This window comes from Bombina bombina, chromosome 5, assembly GCF_027579735.1.
Source record: "Bombina bombina isolate aBomBom1 chromosome 5, aBomBom1.pri, whole genome shotgun sequence".
NCBI classification, from domain to species: domain Eukaryota; kingdom Metazoa; phylum Chordata; class Amphibia; order Anura; family Bombinatoridae; genus Bombina; species Bombina bombina.
The window spans coordinates 910,602,328-910,627,934 of NC_069503.1; the positions used below are offsets into that span (position 1 = coordinate 910,602,328).

Genomic DNA, 25,607 nt, shown 5'->3' on the forward strand with positions numbered 1-25,607 from the left:
AATAGGAATGCAAGGTACCCCAAATTAAATGCGGTACCTTCCATCCAATTTTTAGTGTACGGCGGAGATTGGATGAAGAAGAGCCTCCATGCCGCTGAGGATCCCCGTCACTGAAGACCTCTGCTGTGGAGCGCGCTGAGGACTTCAGGAATGGTGAGTATACCTATTTGGGGATTAGTTTTAGGCTTTTTTTGTTTTTTGGGTAACTTATTTTTAGATTAGGGTTTTTTTGGGCTGTAAAAGACCTGATTGTCCTTTTAAGGGCAGTAAAAGAGCTGAATGCCCATACAAATGCCCCTTTAAAGGCAATGGGTAGCTTAGGATTTTTTAGACTTTTTTTTTATTTTGGGGGGGTTGGTTGGGTGGTGGGTTTTACTATTAGGGGGTACTTTGTAGTTTTTGTATATAAAAGAGCTGATTTCTTTAGGGCAATGCCCTACAAACTATTGGTAGTTTATTGATATATTAGGGGGTGTTTTTATTTTGGGGGGATTTTTAATTTTTATAGGGTTATTAGTTTAGGTTTATTTTTTTTAAATTTGGATAGCTTTGTTTTTTTCTGTAATTTTAGATTTTTTGTAATATTAGCTTTGGGTTTTGTAGTTTTTAAAAAAATAGACTAGTCTAAACTAGCTTATCGCCTAGTAAATAAGTAAAGCGCTGTGGGCTTAATATGGTGTCGGGTTAGCACGGAACCAATAAGTGTTAGATTATTTTGAAGTCTATGGGCTGTGTATATCATAATTGCTCTGCTTGCCTAAAGAAAAAAAAATAACTAGAAGTGAATACAAAGTAACTGAAAACATAAGGTTTTGATTTGTATTATTTTCAAACAGAGAAATTTTATTAATGCTGGTTGCTGATGTGTTAAATCCTGCTGTCTGTTGGGAGGTGCTGGTTTCCTTAGAGCCTCATTGCATTCAGTGGGTGAACATTCTATGAGGACCATACAGTGTTCTCCCACCCAACAAGATTTAATGCATCTGGCTATCAACATAGGTGAGAAAGTGCAGATGTGCTGCATTATTGGAAACATCACTCATGCAGATGGTGTACAAATGTGTCCTAAAGACCTGCACAGTCATAGAACTTTAGATGAAAGCATCCTCTTTTTTATGGTTTATGGTAAACATTTATTGAATAAAAAAATTGCACATTAAAAACATAAAGGTGATGTTCCTTTGGCTGTGGGGGTCCCATGCTCCTCTCTGCTATCATTCCTAAGGCTCTAGACATCTATATAATTCTTGTATGATATTCAGTGTTTCTGGATTTGTTACTTTTTAATTATTAATGGGGGTTTTGTGTACCATGTTACTTTGATTGACATATGGATAATGATCTTCTAGATTATGTTTACTGCACTTTATTTTCTATCTGTTGTATTTCTGTATTTATAGTCAAGTGCTATATATATATATATATATATATATATATATATATATATATATATATATATATATATATATAAAAATCAATGTAAATATTTGAATAGGAAATTAGTACATCTAAGCAAGTATCCCCGCTTGCTTTCCCCCAGAAATTCTTAACATGCAATGCTTCCAATGTACAAGAGAATTGTGGGTAAGATATGCAAATTAGGTATGCAAATTCTCAGTTTTTTTGCTTCAAAAATACTGTTTTAACACAGCAATCCTTTTAAACAGGAATATGACAGCAAACCAGAAATCACTCACTAGACAAGCCTGTTTCGTTCTTTTTAGAACTCATCAGTAGGAGATAGAATTCTGATTGCTGAATTGGAAAAGCTATTTTCATGGTTAAACCAAAATTCATTAAAATTATGGGGGGGGGAGATAAAAAAAACTGAAATTAAAATCCTCCATGTCTCAAAATTAAATCAATGTAAATATTTGCATAGGAAATTAGTACATCTAAGCAAGTATCCCCGCTTGCTTTCCCCCAGAAATTCTTAACATGCAATGCTTCCAATGTACAAGAGAATTGTGGGTAAGATATGCAAATTAGGTATGCAAATTCTCAGTTTTTTTGCTTCAAAAATACTGTTTTAACACAGCAATCCTTTTAAACAGGAATATGACAGCAAAGTGATTTCTGGTTTGCTGTCATATTCCTGTTTAAAAGGATTGCTGTGTTAAAACAGTATTTTTGAAGCAAAAAAACTGAGAATTTGCATACCTAATTTGCATATCTTACCCACAATTCTCTTGTACATTAGAAGCATTGCATGTTAAGAATTTCTGAGGGAAAGCAAGCGGGGATACTTGCTTAGATGTACTAATTTCCTATGCAAATATTTACATTGATTTAATTTTGAGACATGGAGGATTTTAATTTCAGTTTTTTATCTCCCCCCCCCCATAATTTTAATGAATTTTTATATATATATATATATATATATATATATATATAAGCAAAAATATAAAGAGTGTAAAGGTGATATGATATTAGGCACAAAGTGAAGCCTTGTCACGTATGTTTCTGCACTTGCTTACTGATATACTCACTACATATATAGGGGCCGATTTATCCAAGGGCCGAAGGGCCCCTGATGCCCCTGTTTCCGTGCGAGCCTTCAGGCTCGCCGGAAATAGCAGTTAAGAAGCAGTGATCTTGAGACCGCTGCTCCTTAACTGGTCTGCCTGCTCTGAGGCTGCGGACATCAATCCGCCCGATTCTATATGATCGGGTTGATTGACACCCCCTGCTAGCAGCTGATTGGCCGCAAATCTGCAGGGGCTGGCATTGCACAAGCAATTCACCAGAATCATGTCGGACAGACCGTTGATAAATTGGCCTTATAGTCTTCAATTTTACATTTAAGTAAATATGATGGAATAAAACAGAATTTGGAAAAACAGAAAAAGATTACGAATGTTAGTTAGCTTTCAAAGTGTAAGGGTAATGAAAGAGATTCCCCCAACTTGGATGTTGATTTCTGCTGTTGTCTCTTATTTACACAGCTTTTCTAAAGAGAATGCTACAGTATACAGTAAATTAAAGGGGAAAACAATTTACGGTACATGTCCCTTTATATTACAAGAAAATTAGACAAAATAATTAATAAATATTGTTTTACTAGACACAATTAATCATGTTATAATGCAGTAACAAGGTGTTGCATGTGAACAAAACACAATACATAGCCAAGGAAAGAAAAGTTTATCTACTATTATCACTGCGGCTTAATAGCACTCTCTGATTTGCTCTCTGCTATATTATTCCTTACCAATAAATTGTGTCACGTATTCTTTCCTTATAAATCTTCTCATGCTGTACTTATGGGCCCATTTCTTCTGCTTTACCTTCTTTCAGTCCTCATAACCTACTCACGTTTCTAAAATCATTATCTCCACTGTGTCTCACACCTCATAAACATTCACACTTTAATCATACACCAGTCTCCTTTCACTCTCCATCTACTACTTGCTAAATTAAATATCTCTCATTAACCAAACCTTTCTCACATTCCTAAGCTTATTCACACACACACACACACACACACACATATATATATATATATATATATATATATATATATATATATATATATATATATATATGTATTCATTTAGATACTGTATATAGGTATAGATATGTAGTGTACAAAAAATAATCAGAACTATATAGAAATATATATTTAAAAATAAAAATAACATTTTCTATGTGAAGAACATAGGAATTTAAAGTATTCCTAGCACCTTCAGGTTTAGCACAGCTGGTCTAGCGCAGTGTTGAGTTAACCTGTGAGTGATAACTAATAGTTTTTTCACAGCGCCCCATAGAAGTCTATAAGGAGGAGTGTGGTCCAGATATCCGAAACCCTGAATTTATCACGCCTCAGACTTTTGCTTGTGCACTAACTACTGCAATTAACTATCTTCACTTTCTGACTACTTCCTGTGACATTCCTACACCTACTACTGTTATACTCCTACACCTACTACTGTTACACATCCAAAAACCACTAAAAAAAAGATATATTTGTATTGTTCTGCGTTGTTTTAATTCAATCATCTATCTTACCTTTTCATGACAGCAGCAACTCCACTCTTGCTATAGTCTCCTAATCCATCATGAATGCTTATCTACTTCTCTATTCCCCTCTCATCACTTCCTCACACTCCTGTCTATGGGACATTTATCATACTTGGTGTAATGTTATGTGTAATTCATAGCCTCACTTCCTAGACTCCCTAAAGGCACTTGTTCATAGATACATAAAACCAATAGTAATGTTATGTAGGTTTCTGCAAAGGTAGGATACACACTTAACTTGTAGGCAAAACCCATTGGGACAGAAAATTACACAAGGTAGAATGTATGTGTGCACTACAGAGCTAAGGGGTGTATGATGTCTTTCAGACTAATGAGAATTTCTCAGACCAAATACGTTTTTTAAAATGATGCCAATAAATATGTACAAAGACTCCTATATTTCATATGTTGGTATCTAAATATAAGACTAATGGGTACATTTCAGATCCATGAATATATGAAAAATACTAGTACCTATATGTATTCAATGACTACTATATGCAAGGGCTTAGGAAATATGCATATAACACTGAAATAAAACTTAATCTGAAGGTGTGTACTATAAATTTCATTAGTCTGAAAGAGTTCATATACTCCTTAGCTCTGTAGCGCACACATACATTCTACCTTGTGTAATTTTCTGTATTTATCTTGTCTGCTGTTTGGGAGCAGATTAGTATATGTGCAGGGGTTCACTTGCGCACCATTTAATCTTTTCTGTCTATAAAACCCATTCAAGCCTATTTACTATGGTGCGAGCGGACATGATCCGATATAGCGGATCATGTCCGCAGCACATCAATAAATGCAGACAGCATAGGTCGGCATTTATCATTGCACCAGCAGTTCTTGTGAACTGCTGCTGCAATGCCGCCCCCTGCAGATTCGCAGTCAATCTGCCGCTAGCAGGGGGTGTAAATCAACCCGATCGTATTCGATCAGGTTGATTACTGTCCGTCGCCTCAGAGCAGGCGGACAGGTTATGGAGCAGCGGAAACACGAGGTATCAAGCTCCATATGGAGCTTGATAAATATGCCCCATTGCCTCACCATTTGAATGAAAAATGCATGTGCATTGTTTACACACCACCTAACAATTTCCCCACTTCTGCACTTTTTGAGACCAGCGTGATACAGCCAATCACAGTGTGTATTGCAGAAGCCTTTATTGTATGGTTTCAACTATGCACTTTTATAAACTTAGTATTAGACCCACAGTCGAAACCTACAGCCCCTTTACAGTTTATATAACTGTGTTTTGTAAATGTTATATAACCGTGTATTCATTGTAGCTATTCTAGATGCTGAATATGTTGATGCTATTAAAATAGATGATAACAATAATAGTTCTAATAGTTTACAACTTGCGTACACCTTGTGCACATAACTCTTCACTGCCTTTCTGAATTTTGTTTAAGTTGGAGAGCAGATTTACACAGCCTGTATAATTTGTATTACACAAGCTATCAGTGTGACATATCAACTTTACACTCTGTTTGGGTTAGACCCAAATATAATAAGTGAACAATATCTGTAGCAGTGAATTCAGCATACAATGAAGACACTAGAGCTGGAGACGTGATACTAGCAGACCAAAGTATAATGTAGCAGGCAAAACTGCAATCATATATATTATTGAATCCAGTAAATGGCAAACAAGGAGTACCACTTAGCTTCAGCTGTCTTGTTGCACAAGCTTAGTCTAGTTACTCTAGTATATGGCAAACAAGTTAGCTAAAACAAGGGGTAATGCAAAGCTGGAGCAGTCTGCTTACACAAGCTTAATCTAGTATATGAACAACAATGTAGCTGGGGCAAAGGAATGCTGCAAAGCTGGAGCAATCTTTTTACACTGGTTTAATCCAGTATATGACAAATATGGCAGTTTGAGCAAGAGGTACTTCAAGACTGGATCAGTATGGAACCACATATTCTATCCAGTATATAGCAAAAAAAGTACTGTAGATGGAATGAAATGTACTGCAAGGCTGAAGAAAACTGCAGTTGATTAGAGACAACAGCTGAGCAAAAAAAGGACAATTCATAGATATTTAACAGTAGAAGGTGAAATGGAGTCATGATCTAAAGGCAGGTCAGATGGCAGCAGGATGTCATACACAGATATGTGAACTTGTTAATTCCCTAACAGGAAGGAAGGTTTTGTTTTGTTCTTTCTCTCTCTGTGCGCTGACTACTGTTTTACAAGTGATTGGTGTGTTCTAAATGATTGCTGTTATATCCGTATAAGTCAAGCCTAATGCGGCATTCCTACAAGCTTCCAAGCTTTTTTATACATAACCAACATTCCGTAGTGTAGGTAGTACTGCCTTTCACTCTCCCCTCCTCCGCTGGGCCACTCACTTGCCTCCCTCCTTCCCTACCACCTCTCCCACTCAGCACCAACAGAAGATTGTTACAGAGAGTGACACAGACATATGAAGGCAGATACCTTCAACCCTTAGCTGCAGTCTCTGCTGTCTAAGCTAACAGTGGGGACTGCAGCATGCGCTTCTGTGTTGGACATAGGTACTACGGCGACACAGTACATTAAGTAAAGTACCGTGTGATGTAGTACCTATGTCCAATTGGTATTTAACATTACACAAGCATTTCTGGGGTGTCAATCATCCCGATCGTATCTGATCGAGGTGATTGCAGTCCGCCACCTCAGAGGTGGTGGATGAGTTAAGGAGCAGCGGTCTTAAGACCGCTGCTTCTCAAATCCTGTTTCCATCGAATCTAATAAATGTACCCCAAGGGGTTAAACTTAGTATTAAAGATGAGATCAAACTAAAAAATGTCTCCCACTCCATAAAAATAATAAAGTGTTTTTTTTCCAATGCCATAGAAATTCCTTCCTAAATAAAAATGTAATAAAATAAAATTTGACCCTAACCACACATCCCTTCAAACCCCAACTGCAAAGGCCCCTTTCTCAATTCGAGGAACTATGCCTCCACCCCCACCCGCAAAAGGGAATATTATCATTAACATACAAAATGCTATCACAGGCAGCCCATCTGACGCCCCCTACATATGTAGCTAAATGGGAGGTGGACTTAGAAACTACCCTAGACCTATCCGAATGGACAATCATTTTCCAACAGATGATGAAGGCCTCTTCGTCCATCTCGACCCTAGAGATGAACATCAAGCTTTTGAGCCGTTGGTATTACACACCTGCTAGACTGCACCACTTATTTCCCAGCACAACAGCCAAGTGTTGGAGGGGGTGCGGGGAAATAGCAACCTTTGCACATATATGGTGGACATGCCCGAAAGTAATATCCTTTTGGGGCTCTCTCAAACCAGAAATAGAAAAGGCTCTAGGCTCACCGCTCCCGCACCCTGGGTTTTTCTTTTCAACAAATTTCCTAAAATCCCCTGCAAACTGAAACAAGCACTCCTTACCGCCATGATAAACTCTGCAAAAAGGCTAATCCCACTCAATTGGAAAAAAACAAACCTGCCACCTCCAGCCGTCTGGAAAACTAAAGTCACTCACTACCTCCAACTGGAGAAATACCATTATGCCCGCACCAAGCGAATAGAAGAATTCCAAAACATAACCTTCCTGTGGGAAGAATATGTAAATAGCTCATAGACACCCACCCCTCCCCCTCTCTACTACTACTCCCGCAAACCCTCATAGACCAGTTCACACAATGAGATCTATACCCTTGATGCCCATAGACTCCCCTTATGCAATAAGCGTACACAGCAGGGTTGGTCAATAACAGAAAAGAGGGCACCAGTGTCACCCCACTTCTAGCTATCTTCTACTCTTAGGCATCGGCAGATTGGTACTCCAAACCCAATCCACTTATAATAACTGATCTCGAGACCCAGCAGCATAAACACAACCATTGTAATCGCATAATTGTAACAAAGTTCGATTTTTATTTCTTTTGTAACAAACGATGTTGCTTTGAATGTTTCCTTTTTGTTTTCTCTATGTATATCTTGGTCAATTTTCAATAAAGCATTTAAAAAAAAAAAAAATTGACCTCACACATTGGCGTAGATTACAAGTGGAGCATAAAAATGATAGCGCTATGGTGTGCCAGCGTTGCTAGAGTGCAATCCACAGAGCTTTTATTTTTACTTGATATGACCAGTGGAAAGTAAAATGTTAGAGCTTGAGTGAATGGAGTTCGGATAGCGAAGCCAGATTAAATCCTTCACATAATAGATTTCTATGGAGCATGCTGAAAAACTAAGGCCATGGCTCTTGCTCAAGAGCTAAGCTGATGGTGTACTAAAACAAAGAAAAAATGATGTTCTTCACAAAGAGGCCTATTTATTAAAGGTCTTGCTGACCTGATCCGACAGTGCGGATCAGGTCCGCAAGACCTCGCTGAATGCGGAGAGCAATACGCTCTCCGTATTCAGCATTGCACCAGCAGCTCACAAGAGCTGCTGGTGAAACGCCGCTCCCTGCAGACTTGCGGCCAATGGGCCGCCAGCAGAGAGGTGTCAATCAACCCGATCGTAGGGAGGTGTCAATCAACCCGATCATACTCGATCGGGTTAAATTGTGGCGATTCCTGTCCGCCTGCTCAGAGCAGGCGGGCAGGGTTATGGAGCAGCGGTCTTTAGAAACTGCTGTTTCTGGTGAGTCGTCATACGGAGCTTGATAAATGGGCCTCAGAGTCTTAAACTATTTTTTAGTAAAAATATTTAAAGGGACTACGGTCTAGTTAAAATTAAAATTTCATGATTCAGATAGGGAATGCAATTTTAAACAACTTTCCAATTCACTTTTATTGTCAAATTTGCTTTGTTATTTTTTGTTGAAAGTTAATCCTAGGTAGGCTCATATGCTAATTTCTAAAACCTTGAAGGCTGCCCCTTATTTCAATACATTTGGCAGTTTTTCCCAGCTAGAGGGAGTAAGTTCATGTGTGCCATACAGATAACATTGTGACCACACCCGTGGATTTACAAGTGAGAGGGCACTGATTGGCTAAATGCAAGTCTCTCAAAATAACTGAAATAAGGGGGCAGTCTGCAAAGGCTTAGATACAAAGTAATCATAGGGGTAAAATGTATAGTAATATAACGGTGTTGGTTATGCAAAACTGGGGAATGGGTAATAAAGGGATTATCTATCTTTTTAAACAATAAAAATTCTGGAGTAGACTGTCCCTTTAATATTCACTTATAAAAAAAGAAACAATATCTAACACAATTTTGATTTGTCAGCCCCTATGTTTGAATTGCTCTTTCTGTCAAGTACAAATAAAAAATAAATAAAAAACTATTACAAAATTGCATAAAATATTCCCTTTATGTGACATGAATACATACTCTCAGCAAGCAACAGCCCTTAAGGGGAAATAATAGATATCATATTTGTTATTGAAGAACAAAACAAAGTATTGTGCCTTAGAGCTGTCAGACATGAATAGTGACACTGAAATTATTGCTACTGCATAAGATAACTTCTGCTCTAGGTGTAAAGTTTTGGCGTGGTACAGAACAATATACTCATACATCAATAGAGATGATATACATGCCCCCCCCAACACACACACACACACAACCCTCCACACATATACACCCCCCCATACACACATACATATACATCCCCCCACACACATAAATATATACACCCCCCACACACACACATATACATCCCCACACACACAACCCTCCACACATATACACCCCCCCCACACACATACATATACACCCCCCCACACACACACACACACACATATACATCCCCCCCACACACACACACACACACAACCCTCCACACAGATACACTCCCTCCACACACACATACATATACACCCCCCACACACACACATATACATCCCCCCACACAAACACAACCCTCCATACAGATACACTCCCCACACACACACACATGTACATATACACCCCCCCACACACACAATATATATATATATACATCCCCCAACACACACACAACCCTCCACACACACACATACATATACACCCCCCATACACACACACACATACTCTCCCCCACACACACACATATCGTATACTCTCCACACACACACATATACTCTTCCCCACACACACACACAACCCTCTACACAGATACACCCCCCAAACACACACATACATATACACCCCCTCTCCCCACATACACATACACACACACACACACACACATATACATCCCCCGACAAACACACAACCCTCCACACACACATACATATACACCCCCCACACACACATATACTCTCCCCACACACACACACACACACACACACCATATAGTCTCTCCACACACACACATCCACACACACGCACATACAGCCCCATTGTTCCTCCACACCAAACTTGTTATCATGGACCTCACTTTGTGCTCAAAAGGGTGCAGTCATGCTTGAACATGAAAGGGCCTTCTCCTAACTATTGCTGTTGTCTAAAATGTCTTTGTATCCTGTAAAATTTAGATGACTCTGCACTGAAACTAAGCCCTAGACCATTATCCGTCCTCTAGCAAACTTTATAGTTGGCACTATGCATTCTAGTAGGTAGCATTTTTTTGCAATCTGCCAATGAAGCCGGATTCATCACTCTAGAGAACTACTCCAGAGTGCAGTTACAGAGTGCTTTACACCAGTGTTTCTCAACCGTGATCCTCAAGTACCCCCAAAAGGCCAGGTTTTCATTTTAGCTGAATTAGAGCACAGGTGAAATAATCAGCTGATCAGTAACCATGGTTACTAACCTGCTCTCACCCATCATCTGTTGCTCTAGTTCAGCTAATTAAAAACCTAGCCTGTTGGGGCTAGTTTAGGACCGCGGTTGAGAAGCACTGCTTTACACTACTCCAGCCGACACTTTGTATTCTGCATGTTGATGTGAGGCTCATTTCATAAAGCTCCCAATGCACAGTTCTTATGCTGATGTTGCTTCTGGAGGCAGTTTGGAACTGTAGTGTGAGATTATAGGTTACTTTTATTCGCAACACGCTTCAGCTCTCTATGTTTGCATGGTTCACCACTTCATGGCTATTCTTGCTCCTAGACACTTCCACTTATAATAAGTTACAATAATAGCACTTACAGTTCACAGGTCTAGTAGGGCAGAAATTTAACAAACTGACTTGAAGTAAATGTGGAATCCCACCACAGTTTCACTGAGCTCCTATTTACAGCCCACTGTTAATGTGTGTCTATAAATATTTAATTGTGATATGCTGGATTTTATTCACCTGTTATCAAGGGGTGTGGATGAAACACCTGAATTCATTAATTAGTTGGGGTGTCTACATATCATTGTTTATTTAGATAGTGCTTGTGTGTGTGTATATATATATATATATATATATATATATATAGTAACATAGTAACATAGTAGATAAGGTTGAAAAAAGACTGAAATCTATCGAGTTCAACCTATACAAATCTAAAATACTTACAAAAAGCTCCAGTTAAGCTTAAATAACCCCATTAAAATGTGACCCATTTAATACTAGCAATCATATCCATGAATTTTGTTTATATACAGAAATGTATCCAGACTATTTTTAAATGAATCTATGGTATTTGCATTCACTACCTCCTTTGGTAAAGAGTTACACAATTTTATTGCTCTTACAGTGAAAAAACGTTTCCGTTGCAGGAGATTAAATCTCCTTTCCTCCAACCTTAAATTATGACCTCTTGTCAGAAACAATTTTCTTGGAATAAAAAGAGCTTCTGCCATCTCTGTATATGGGCCTTGAATATATTTATATAAAGTAATCATGTCACCTCTCAAGCGCCTTTTTTCTAAAGAGAACAGACCCAGTTTGGCTAGCCTCTCCTCATAGGTTAATTTCTCCAATCCCCTTATTAGCTTTGTGGCCCTTCTCTGAACTTTTTCTAGTTCTGCAATATCTTTTTTAGCAATCTGTCCCCAGAACTGCACTCCAAACTCAAGGTGAGGTCTTACCAGGGCTTTATATAATGACAGAATTATGCTTTCCTCCCTTGAATCAATGCCTCTTTTAATACATGCTAGTATCTTATTAGCCTTTGAAGCCGCTGCCCTGCATTGTGCACTCATCTTTAGCTTGTTATCTATTACTACTCCCAAATCCCTTTCCTCCTGTGTTTGGCTAAGTCTTGTCCCATTTAAAAAATACGTAGCCTGCTTATTTTTACTTCCAAAATGTAGAACCTTACATTTTTCCGTATTAAATCTCATTTTCCATTCACTTGCCCATAGCTCTAATTTTAGCAAATCCCTTTGTAAAGAGAGTTCGTCCTGCTCTGACCTAATGACCTTACTTAACTTAGTATCATCTGCAAAAATAGAGATGTCGCTATTTAATCCTTGCTCCAAGTCATTTATAAAAATATTAAAAAGAACAGGGCCCAGTACTGATCCCTGGGGGACGCCACTGATTACCTTTGTCCAATCTGAGTATGATCCATTTACTACTACTCGTTGCTCCCTATCTTTTATCCAGTTATTTATCCATGAGCTAACATTTTCAGCTATTCCCAGTCCCTTAATTTTGTGCATTAATCTCTCATGTGGCACTGTATCAAATGCCTTTGCAAAATCTAAGTATATCACATCAACTGATTCCCCTTTATCTATATTTTTACTTACTTCCTCGTAGAATCTAATTAGATTAGTTTGACATGATCTATTTCTCCTAAAGCCATGCTGATTAGAACTCATAATCTTGTTTACACAAATATGCTCATCAATATAATCCCTTATAATCCCTTCAAATATCTTCCCCACTATTGATGTCAGACTAACTGGTCTATAGCTTCCTGGATCATCCCTGCTTCCCTTTTTGAAGAGTGGCACCACATCAGCTTTACGCCAATCCTGGGGTACCATGCCTGAGGATAATGAGTCTTGAAAAATTAAGAATAAAGGTTTGTCTATAACAGTGCTAAGTTCATTTAACACCCTTGGGTGTATTCCATCTGGGCCTGGAGTTTTATTTACCTTAATATTTTTTAGTTTTTTCCTAAAATCCTCTAAACAAAACCCAGTTAGTGGTATGGACTGGCATGTTCTATTCTGTTCCAAAGTATCATTCACTGGTTCCTCTCTTGTGTATACTGATGAAAAAAACTGGTTTAGTACCTCAGCCTTCTCCCTGTCATTATTTATCATGCTACCCTCCACACATTTTAATGTACCTATATTATCCTTCTTAGATTTTTTGCTATTTATGTACTTAAAGAACCTTTTAGGGTTAGACTTAGAATCCTTAGCAATTAATTTTTCATTTTCAATTTTGGCTAATTTGATTGCTTTTTTGCATGCTTTGTTACATTCCTTATAAATATTGTATGCTGAGTCTGTACTATTTTCTTTTAATAATTTAAATGCCCTACGTTTTTTCCTAATTTCTCTTAACACATTTTTATTTAGCCATAACGGCTTAGTTTTTTATTTTTATTTTTATAACCATATGGTATGTATTGATATGTATATTTATTTAACAAATTTTTAAATATTATCCATTTATCCTCTGTATTTTTATTAGAAAATACATTGTCCCAATTTATATTATTTAATGATTTCCTTAAATCGTTGAATTTTGCTTTCTTGAAATTAAAAGTCTTAGTTAAGCCTTTAAAACACTGCATATGAAAAGAGATTTCAAATGTGACCATGTTATGATCACTGTTACCCAAATGTTCTTTAACTTCTATGTTTGATATTATATCTGTATTGTTTGATAGCACTAAATCCAATATAGCTTTACTCCTAGTTGGCTCCTCTATTAATTGTGACAAGAAGTTATCCCTGAGAACATTTAAAAATCTATCCCCCTTAGCTGAATTACTAGTTTCATTGGCCCAGTTTATATCAGGGTAGTTAAAATCTCCCATAATTACAGCACTGTTATTAGCAGCCTTACCTATTTGGATAAGTAGTTGAGTTTCCTCCGGGTCACTAATGTTGGGAGGCTTGTAGCATGTTCCTAGTAATATTTTTTTAGGATTTTTCCCCCCACTCTTTATTTCAACCCACAGGGTCTCTACATTGTCACTTGTATCATAAATATCTTCCCTTATTGTAGGTTTAAGGTCAGGTTTAATATACATGCAAATTCCTCCACCCCTTTTATTATTCCTGTCCCTCCTAAATAATGTATACCCCTCTAAGTTAACTGCCCAGTCATGTGAATCATCCCACCAAGTTTCAGTTATACTGATAACATCATAGTCCTCTTCTGCAACTAAGAGCGTCAGCTCCCCCATTTTACCTGTCATGCTTCTTGCATTTGTTGTCATACATTTAATTTTCATGTGCTTTCTGCTGCTACTTGGTGTACTTTCCTCTATACTTTCTAATGTGACATTTCTTAAGTCATCCCTTCCTTGAGATATTAAGGGAGTGACATATTCAGAGACTGATCTCTCTGTTCTGTTTTGTTCTAATTGACCCTCCCCCCCTTTGCCTAGTTTAAAATGTTCTCTAAACGTGCTACCATCCTTTCCCCCAACACACCTGCACCCATGTCATTCAGGTGCAATCCATCCTTACTGTACAAATTGTACCCTAGTGAAAAATCAGCCCAGTGTTCTAAAAAGTCAAACCCCTCATTTTTACACCATGTTTTTAGCCATGAATTAACAGACCTTAGCTCCTTCTGCCTTACTGAGTTAACACACGGCACTGGTAATATCTCAGAAAATATTACTTTGGAGGTCCTTGCTTTAAGCTTGCTACCTAACTCCCTGAAGTCATTTTTTAGGACTCTCCATCTCCCACTGATTCCTTCATTAGTACCAATATGCACCATGACTGCAGGATCAGACCCACATCCCTCTAACAATCTATCAATACGCTCCACAATATGCCTAACACGAGCTCCTGGAAGACAGCAAACTGTTCTATGTAAAGGGTCTGGATGACAAATTACCCTATCAACCTTCCTTATAATAGAGTCTCCTACCACCAACATCTGCCTCTGGCCCTGACTTGTATGCCCCTCTTCCATGACTGAAGGACTGCCCACCATAGTATGCTCCTCTTCCACAGCTAAAGGACTGTTCACTATACTAGGCAACACGGCCCTCTCTGACACTGCCACCCCTGAACTGATATCCCCAACATCTTCACTTAATCTTACAAATCTATTGGGGTGTACCAGCTCAGAACTGGCCTGTCTCTTCCGCTTACTTCGCCCTCTTACTGTGACCCAGCTACATCCTGGAGTCTCCTCATCTGAATCCTCCCCATTCCCACTGCTGGAACCATTAACAACCAGCTCAGTCCTATCCATTTCCCTTTCAAGTGTCTGAATTTCATGTAGTGTTGCAATTCGTTCCTCCAGATCCCCAATACGAGTTTCTAAAGAGACAATATGCTCACACTTGCCACAAACATATAATCCCAGAAGCGGCTGCTCCAGTGATGCAAACATGTGGCAAGCTGTACACTGAATGAGATTCTCACACATTCTTAATAAAAGGTTTAACTTAAAAGTTTAAAATAAATATATTTCCCCTTGGTTACTCCAAAACCTTGTTTGCCTAACTACCTTGGTTAGCTAACTATTATACTTAAACAGACAATGTTACCTTTAACAGATAATCAATACAGCAAGCCTGAAAGAGCAAGCTCACAGAGTAAATGTGCTAAATTTATAGGCTTGCAAGGCACACACAGGTGAAAATAATCCCACCCCTAATTACCCACACAGACAGAAAAAAAAAAATAAAAAAAAAAATGGAATGCTAGAAAAAAAGTTATTTAGTTATTTCCTTTTTTTAAATTAAAAATGCAACCCTTGCAAAGCAAATAATTTATAAAATAGCTTGGTTAGCTATTATACTTAAACAGACAATGTTACTTTAACAGATAATCAATACAGCAAGCCTGAAAGAGCAAGCTCACAGAGTAAATGTGCTAAATTTATAGGCTTGCAAGGCACACACAGGTGAAAATAATCCCACCCCTAATTACCCACACAGACAGAAAAAAAAATAAAAAAAAAAAATGGAATGCTAGAAATAAAGTTATTTAGTTATTTCCTTTTTCTAAATTAAAAATGCAACCCTTAATATATATATATATATACACACACACACACACACATATATACATATAATAATAATTAAAAAAATATATATCATCCTTTTTTGCAATTCCTAAATACCTGTTAGATGTTGTATTTGGTTAATAGTATTTTTCTTCTTAATATAGGGAGAGTCCACGGCTTCATTCCTTACTGTTAGGAAATACTGAACCTGGCCACCAGGAGGAGGCAAAGACACCCCAGCTAAAAGCTTAAATACCTCTCCCACTTCCCCTATCCCCCACTCATTCTTTGCCTTTCGTCACAGGAGGGTGGCAGAGAAGTGTCAGAAGATTTCGGAGTGTTCCTTAGGAGGGGTATCTGCCCTTCAATATGGGACTTGAGTTTTAAGTAGTCTTGTCAACCTCTCAGTTAAAGCATTGATGAAAGTTAGAGTCTGGAGATGCAGGGAGAGCCTTTCTGCAAACCCATCCTGACTGCCTGCTAACAGCTCCTAAGCAATCAGGGTTGAGGAGTTTCACTGTCTGCTTTTTCTTCACTCAAGTCCATGTCAGGAGTGATGCTACAAGACTGTCACACTTGAGAGGCTGTGTTTCTGTTCCACAGCATGGATTCTGGTAAGATCGCTTCAAATTTTACATATGTTGAAAACGCTAGAAGACAGGGTCACAGTGTGACTCCTTTTATCTTAATAGAATCATGGATTAATATCTCTTGAGGGAGGTTATTGAACAGTGGGGATTAATCAAATGTGATGCTTTGATTGCATGCTGCTTTATGTGTGAGATTTCATTAGGCTCATAGACTGTTTGTTATGTGGCTGGAACACACAGGTTTTTACTTTCACTTTGAACGCTGCACAGTTTGTAGCTTGGCGCGCTTTTTCTCATTTTGGGGGCGGTCCTGCCTTGCTCACCACGTGACCGGGAGTGGTCACACTTTCATTTCTTCTTTCCTGACCAAGCTAGCTGTCGGAGAAGAAGTTTTGTCTCTGTTAAACAAAATAATGTTAGATGCGCCTATTCATATATGGTGAAATTGAATATTGCTGATATAAGTGATAAAATATAAAATAATGAGCAAGTGTTAAGCAGTAGTAGCAAGTGCTCCACTATATGCATGGATATACCTGTGACTATTTGAAGTGTAGCAATTAGCCACTAATACAAGTGAGTGTATAACTATGTTGAGTAGCAAATAGCTAATGATACAAACGTGCATTAATGTCCAAATGTGCTAAAAATTATATAAGTGCTAAAAAAATCAATAAAAAAACATATAAAACAAATGTCATACCAATGAACAGAGTTCATAGATAAACACAATACTTGTGTGTATTAGTGTCCATGGGGATATCCCACAAAGTGTGTGCCAGAAAAGTCCTCCAAGAAATCTTCAACGGACCGAAGGCTGTGAGGGACCGTAGGCTGTAAACCTCTTCCAGAGCTTGATGGTGATGCAAGGAATACAGATCTGAAGAGAAATGGAATAGATAAGGGCGCCACAATAGTACACAATCAGTGGTACTTGGTCTCCAAACACGCAGTACAAGTTATTCTTACAGAGAGTAAAGCACTTGATAAGTGCCACAAATGCCTGCTGGACTTTAGTAGCTTTCCAGATAGCTAGCCTCTCGGTGATGCTGTGCTTTATATCAGTCGGGGAACGGCTCTCATTCAATCGGTAGAAAGCTTGCATAAGCCCGGTATGAATCCAACCTAATATCTATATGAGCTGGAAAGTATGCTCTCTGATAGCTAAAATGATTAGCTGAATACTGATTATAAAATTATAGTCGTGATCCAACAGTCTAAAACCAATACAGACTTTATTGGAATGTACAAAAACACACAACGCGTTTCCCGGTCCGCTTCATCAGGTGTGTTTTTCTCTGTTTGCCTGGGTCTAGGAGGTGGTGAATGCCACAGTTATTGGGAGTATAAAGGTGTCATTTTTGTGAGAAATAAAAAAGATATTTTTTTTATTCTGTGTCCTACTGTCATTAGCGCAAGCTATGGAGGATTCTGATATGTTTGAGGGTACTCCCTCTATTCCAAATAAAAATACCTGTTTATATTGCCCACCCTCTCAGCTATTTTCCATATGCATCAACAAAGTTATTATGTAGTACGACTGAGCCATCCACTTGTCGTCCTGTGAGGTGCATACCCATCAGTCATCACCCTTGTCACATGCAGCTTCCCATAGCACGCCTGATCCTCCATCTGGAGGGAGCCTTTTACCATCAGACTTTACAGCGCAGTTAAAAATGGCGGTGTCTGAGGCTCTTAGTGCTTTACCTCCCCCTGCCAAGCGCAAGCAAAAGGTTAAACATAACTCTCCTGTCCAGGGGTCATCTAGTGATTTATTGGATTTATCTGTTTTTCAATTATCCAAGGATGGGTCACACTCTGAGTCTTCAGAGGGTGAATTTTCTGGATCGGAGTCTGCTATCTCTAGACCTCCTGCTTTAGATTTAAGATTGAACACTTACTTTTTCTTCTAAATAAGGTTCTGTCTACATTAGAGGTTCCAGAGGCCAAGCTGCCTGATGAACCTTTGATCCCTAAATTAGACAGAATTTACGAGGACAGGGTAATGCCGTTAACTTTTCCTGTACCTGTAAAAATGGCAAACATTATTAAGAACGAGTGGGATAGAATTGGATCTTCCTTTTCCCCTTCATCTTCCTTTAAAAAATGATTCCCGGACTCTCAATTGGATTTGTGGGGTTCCGTCCCTAAGTGGATGGTGCTATCTCCACATTGTCTAAGCGTACTACTGTCCCACTTGAGGATAGTTCGTCGTTCAGAGAGCCGATGGATAAGAAGATGGAAACTTTTCTCAGAAAAGTGTTTCAGCATACGGGATACTTGTTTCAACAGGCAGCTGCTGTTGTCTCGGTTGCTGGAGCTGCGGCCTACTGGTGCGACTCCTTATCGGATTTGATCACTATGGAGGTTCCCCTCAACGTTATCCAAAAAAGAATTAAGGCCTTGTGAATTGCTAATTCTTTTATCTGTGATGCAAACATGCAGATCATTTGCCTAAATGCTAAGATCTCTGTTTCCTGGTCTGCGGATATGACTTCTAAGTCTACACTCCTTTCCCTTCTTTTTAAGGGAAAACTTTTATTTAGTCCAGGCCTGGACTCCATTATCTCCACAGTTACAGGGGGCAAGGGTGCCTTCCTACCGCAGGATAAAAAGAACAAGTCTAAGGGACAAGGCTCTAATTTGTGTTCCTTTTGTTCTGAGAAATCCCAACAACAACAGTCCTCCTCTAAGGCGAGCAAGCCAAGAGTACTTGGAAGCCAGCTCAATCCTGGAATAAATCCAAGCAGAGCAAGAAGGTCGTCTAGACCAAGTCGGCATGAAGGGGCGGCCCCCAATCTGGCACTGGATCGTGTAGGGGGCATACTTTCGCTGAATTTAGATGTTTGGTTCAGGGACGTGCAGGATCCATGGGTCCTGGAGGTCATAGCTCAAGGATACAAGATAGGTTTCAAATCTCAACCACCCAAGGGCAGATTTATCTTTTCAAGCCTGTCTTCAAAGCCAGAAAAGAGTGAAGCCTTTCTGTGGTGCGTGCAGGATCTGTCCTCTCTAGGGTTCATTGTCCCGGTTCCTATCGCAAAAAGAGGTTTGGAATACTATTCAAACCTGTTTGTGGTCCCAAAGAAGGAGGGAACTTTCCGCCCAATTCTGGACCTAAAATGCTTAAACAAGTTTCTAAATGAGCATCTATGATTAAGAGCAAGTGTGCGTGAAACATGTAAGATTGCTGTCTCCTTCCTTGTTTGCTGTGTTCACCCCTATGTGTATTTTTTAAATTGGAAATAAACTTACCATTTTTACTGTTGCTCAGCAGCCTCCACTTTTCCTTTGTGCATTTTGCGGTAGTCCGCCGCTTTTTTTTTGGTTGGCTCCACACCATTCCCCTTGTTTACACATGAGTTGATCCGCTCTGTTTCCTTTGCCTGGCGGATGAATACTGCAGCAGCACTTTCCTCTTTACCATCAAGTTTCTAAATGTCCCCTCATTCAAGATGGAGACAATAAGGTCCATCCTTAATCTAGTTCAGGAAGGACAGTTTATGACCACTATAGATCTGAAGGATACTTACCTTCACTTTGCAATCCACAAGGATCACTTCCAGTTCCTAAGGTTTGCGTTCCTGGACCATCACTTCCAGTTTATTGCACTTCCGTTTGGTCTAGCTACTGCTCCAAAAATGTTTATGAAAGTTCTAGGGGCTCTTCTGGCCGTTGCCAGAACCCGGGGTATAGCAGTAGCTCCCTACTTGGACGATATTCTGGTACAAGCACCATCTTTTCATTTGGCGGAGGACCATTCGGTATCTCTTCCCTCTCTTCTTCGATCTCATGGATGGAAGATAAACTTAGACAAGAGTTCTCTGATTCCAAGCACCAGGGTAGAATTCACGGGTACTATAATTGTTACAACTATGGATATGTTTAACAATTAATCCAGTTTTTTGGTGTGCAGAATCACAGCTGCAGAACCTGCAGAATTCATAGATTACTATTAGAATAAAAATACTACTATAAATTTAAGATAATAAGTGTTACCACTCCTTCCTTGTGTAGTGGCTCGCATCAAGCAGGAGCAGGCATCAGTGATACTGATTGCTCCATCGTGGCCGCGAAGGACATGGTTCGCGGATCTGGTGGGGATGTCATCTTCTCCTCCATGGAAGTTACCTTGTTGCAGGGATCTGCTGGAACAAGGTCCTTTTGTTCATCAAAATCTAGATTCTCTGAGGCTGACTGCGTGGAGATTAAACGCTTAGTCCTAGTCAAGAGAGGTTTTTCTGAGAGAGTTATTGATACTCTCATTCAAGCTCGTAAGCCGGTTACTCGTTGCATCTATCATAAAGTGTGGAGAACCTATTTATTTTGGTTTGAAGAGCGTAGATTCCCCTGGCATAAAGTTAAAGTTGCCAGGATCCTATCGTTTCTCCAGGATGGACTGGACAAGGGTCTTTCTGCCAGTTCCCTGAGGGGATAGAGTTCGGCCCTGTCTGTTTTACTGCACAAGAGGCTCTTGGAGCTTCCAGATGTACAGTCTTTTGTTAAGGCTCTGATTAGGATCAGGGCCTGTGTTCAGATCTAAGGCTCCTCCCCGGAGTCTGAATCTTGTTCTTAAGGTTTTGCAGCGGGCTTCGCTTGAGCCTATGCATGATATTGACATTAAGTTGTTATCCTGGAAGGTTCTTTTTCTACTGGCTATTGCTTCTGCGTGCAGAGTATCTGAGATTGCCGCCTTGCAATGTGAGCCTCCTTATCTGGTGTTCCATTCATATAAGGCTGTGCTATGTACTTAGTTAGGGTTTCTCCCTAAGGTCGTGTCAGACTGCAACATCAATCAAGAGATTGTGGTTCCTTCCTTGTGTCCTTAGCCTTCTTCTTTGAAGGAATGTTTGCTTCATAATTTGGACATTGTTCGAGCCTTGAAGTTCTATCTTCAGTCTACTAAGGATTTTAGACAAACTCCTTCTTGTCTATTCTGGGAAGCGTAAGGAGCAGAGGCTCTCTGCGACTTCCTTGGAGTGTTATCCGCTTAGCTTATGAGACAGTGGGACATAAGCCTCCTCAGAGAATTACGGCTCATTCTACTAGAGCAGTGGCTTCCTCTTGGGCCTTTAAAAACTAGGCCTCTATGGATCAGATTTGTAAGGCGGGGCTACCTGGTCCTCTTTATACACTTTTTCTAAATTTTACAAGTTTTATGTTTTTGCTTCTGCGGAAGCAGCCTTTGGAGGAAAGGTATTGCAGGCTTTGGTGCCCTCAGATTAGGGTCTGCCTCTCTTTATTTCCCTCCCGTTTTCATTCAGTGTCCTCTAGAGCTTGGGTATAAGTTTCCCAACAGTAAGGAATGAAGCTGTGGACTCTACTTATATTAAGAAGGAAAACATAAATTATGTTTACCAGATAATTTAATTTCATGTTCTCTGATGGGTGGCCCTCTAAATTATATTTTTCTTCTGGCACCTTTTATACCCTGATATTTCTCCTACTGTTCCTTGTTCCCTCGGCAGAATGAACGGGGGATAGGGGAAGAGGGAAAGGTATTCAAGCCTTTGGCTGGGGTGTCTTTGCCTCTTCCTGGTGGCCAGTTTCAGAATTTCCCAACAGTAAGGAATGAAGCCGTGGACTCTCCTTATACAGAAGGCAATGAAATTATCTGGTAAGCATAATTTAAGTTTTTTAATTCACTCAAGGGTAAATATGACAGCAGTTGTAAACAAATAATATGTGTTTATATTTAGTATTTCAGTTCCACGTAAAAAAAAGCAACATCCTGGGCAGAGATGTGATTCAAGCATGTTACTAATTTGTCCTGCATGAAAGGGAAAGGAAACATCCTGACATTTTAAAGTAAAATATTTGGTTATGGATAAACAATATTGTGATTAAACTTTTATTACAAACTTTGCCTAATTTAGCACTGAAAATTGTGGATTTTCTTATTCTCAAAACTTGAAACACACCCTGCTAGAGTTGTTAGGTGTTCAGTATTGAACCGGACAGTCCAGTATTTTAGCAGGCTGTCCAGTAAATTCCTCACAAAAATACTTGACCCCTAAATGTCCAGTTTTTAAAGTCTGTGAGTGTTAGCTAAATGTAAAGTGTCTCCTATGTCTCAGTGAATTACAAATATGGAGCAGAAAGAAGTGAGAGGCAGTCAAAGGGATACAATCACTACTGTTTACATGTATTGCTAGCAATCAAAGAGGAAAATGACTGATTTTAATGTAAATGGCAGCCAAGAGGTGAAATGGCTGATTGGTTGTACAAATATGCATAGTGTGATCAAGAGTTTGGGCTTTTGCAGAGGCAGTGTGTGACCCCACCTACCACTGTGACCAGTTATTTTCAGATTGTCCAGTATTTTTGCAAAGAACAGCTAGCAACCCTACACCTTGCTGATTTGTCAAAGCTTACCCAGCTACATATCTTTTCCTATTTGAGTTTAACAGATAACAATGCCCTTTATACTAATATTTGGACCATGGCTAGCCTTGCTGTTTTCAGAGTAAAGCCCAAATTGCTGTGTCCAAAAAAGGCAAATGCTGGGTTGAGTTTGCTTATTAAAAAACAAAGGCAGCAAAAAAGATGTTAATTTGTTTTAATTTTTTTTAGACTTGGCTGATATGTTATTCTATAGCTAGACAGCCAAACTGTCTTGTAATTACATGGCGTTTACTGTCCCTTTAAACAGCAGGTCTTATCATATCACTGAAAACAATTTCATATTTAAACATTCTTATAGTTTAACACAAAACAAAACAATGTAATGCAAAAAAAGTTGCAGGAAAGTCTAATTTTGATGTTACTGTCCCTTTAAATTATTTGGAAAGGCGTAGCTAAGGATGGGGTTAGTTATCGTGGTTTATATAGGTTTCTAAGCTATTTGTCAGATTAATACTTTTCTTTTTAATATGTTTAATGAGGTCATGTAGTAACCCAATCTCATATACCATGGTTTCTTACTATTATGGTGTCTTTGTACTGAGCCACTTATATTTATTTTAGATTTAATCAGGAGAATTGTATGTTTCATGGTAATTATTATGTATATTTTCTGCTTAATGGGATGTTCAAGTATAACAAAATATGTTTAAAAAGCATTTAAAACGGTCTTATTGCATTGTTTTGAAGTCTAGGGACATAGGCCTAGGAAACCTCCTGTGGATTGCCATTTAGAGGCCCCGGCAGTGGCACATAGTAAGCAATCACTGTCCAGCATGTAGGAGTTTAGGGTTCTAAACTGTACAAAATCTAATCTCTCTAAGGGCAGTGAAACACTACAATATTCAGATTGTAATTAAAGGCAAAATACATAATAAAAGATATTTCACTATACAGGGAAATTAAAGTTTGACTTTTTTATTTCCCATTACTTTTTTGTTAGATACATTTTATCCATATATTTCCCACTTTGGGACAGATTCTCAAAAACTCTCTGCATGGAGAGGAAACATCAGCTTTTTTTCCTACTAACTAATTATATTGTAATGTAAGTGTCTCTGCCTCACATATCAGTGAACTCCCCTTAAAGGGATATGAAACAGAAAAAAAAATATTTTGTCATTTAAAAAAAAAAAAAAAAAAGTTTCTGATTCATTGAAGAGATACCTAGGTAGATGTCTAGAGCATTACATGGCAGGAACTAGTGCTGCCCTCTAGTGCTCTGGCAAATGGAAAACTTTATTGCAAAACTGCTGCCATATAGTGCCCTAGACACATGCACGCTCCTGAGCATATGTCCCTGCTTTTCAACAAAAGATACCAAGAGAAAATAAAAATTATAATAGAAGTAAATTAGAAAGTTGTTTAAAATTCCATGCTCTATCTAAATAATGTCCCTTTTATAAGATACAAAGTTACCCAAGGAATAAAATGCCTTTAAAACAATCCGGAGGATCCTGGTAATAGTGATGATGCATCTTATAGAATCTCGCCAGACCAGAGAGCTTTAGAGAATAAAGATCTACGTATGTTTGCATCAATAACAGTGATTGCCTTTCAGGTGTGCTGCTTTCCCTAATGTGTCTAATAAAATAACTTTCTTCTTTATTTCCTTATAGGACAGTTTCCCAGCTCGCTTTGGAGGTGTTCATTTTGTCAATCAACCCTGGTACATCCATGCCCTGTACACTATAATTAAACCATTCCTTAAGGACAAGACAAGGAAAAGGGTAAGTCCAATATCAAGTATTTCACACAATTTCTAAAAATACTAAGCCTTCTGGCTGGAAAATGAAATAAAACTGAATGGGAACGTGTGCTTATAGACCTCACAGGGGCAGTCCCTAAGGAATTCATTAAGAAAGGGGACGGAAGCTGGAATTCCCTGCAGCTGGGAGCTGCTTCCCATAGAAACTAATGGAACTCAGTGTAAAGCAATCATGGGACTGCATTTATTCACGCTCGCCTTTTGAAGTGAGCATAAATCAAAATACAAAGCCATTAGAGCAATTTAACTTGTATTTCCTTCAAAATCATTATACATTTTTTTTATTATTTTATAAAATTCCTCATATTGTTAGACAGATCAGCAAGCTTTGCAGGGAAAATGGGTCATAGCTATTAGAGCATTTTGGGCCTGATATTCAAAATCTCACCGGCATGGCAAGAAATTGCGCAAAATCTTTGGGGATTTTTTTTAGACCTTGTTTTCTAAACTAGGAGTCTCTGTTTCACATAAATAATACTACTTAGCAACATAAACATTTCTCAACATAAAATTTGTGTTTCTAAATTCTACATTTTTTAAGGGCCACGCCCTTAGAATATCCTACCTGAGCGGCGAGGTTTTGAGCATTAGGCCCTTTAAGAGCTCTCAATCATTGTGCATTTTGTGGGACTCACAGGGGTTGAGAAAGGTGTTCCAATGCCTCTGCCGTATTCAAAGTCAAACCAGAAACAGTCTATACCCACCTTCAAACGAACAGTGATGCCCATAGGCTACGTAATTTCAGCCACACCCCTTGACCATCCAGTGACTGCTCTCTTGGCATCATCACACACCCTGACCTGTGGATCTCTTATCTCCATGACTCCCAGAT

The 25,607-nt window shown here is 38.8% G+C and overlaps 1 protein-coding gene across 1 annotated transcript in view; it reads left to right on the top strand.

The window, feature by feature from the left end:
* CLVS1 (clavesin 1) overlaps positions 1-25,607 on the top strand; it is a 209,587-nt gene that overhangs the window by 163,283 nt on the left and 20,697 nt on the right. Inside the window, exon 4 of the mRNA XM_053713149.1 lies at positions 24,627-24,737. Coding sequence (XP_053569124.1) covers positions 24,627-24,737 — 111 coding nt within the window. The remainder of the gene's footprint in view (positions 1-24,626; positions 24,738-25,607) is intronic.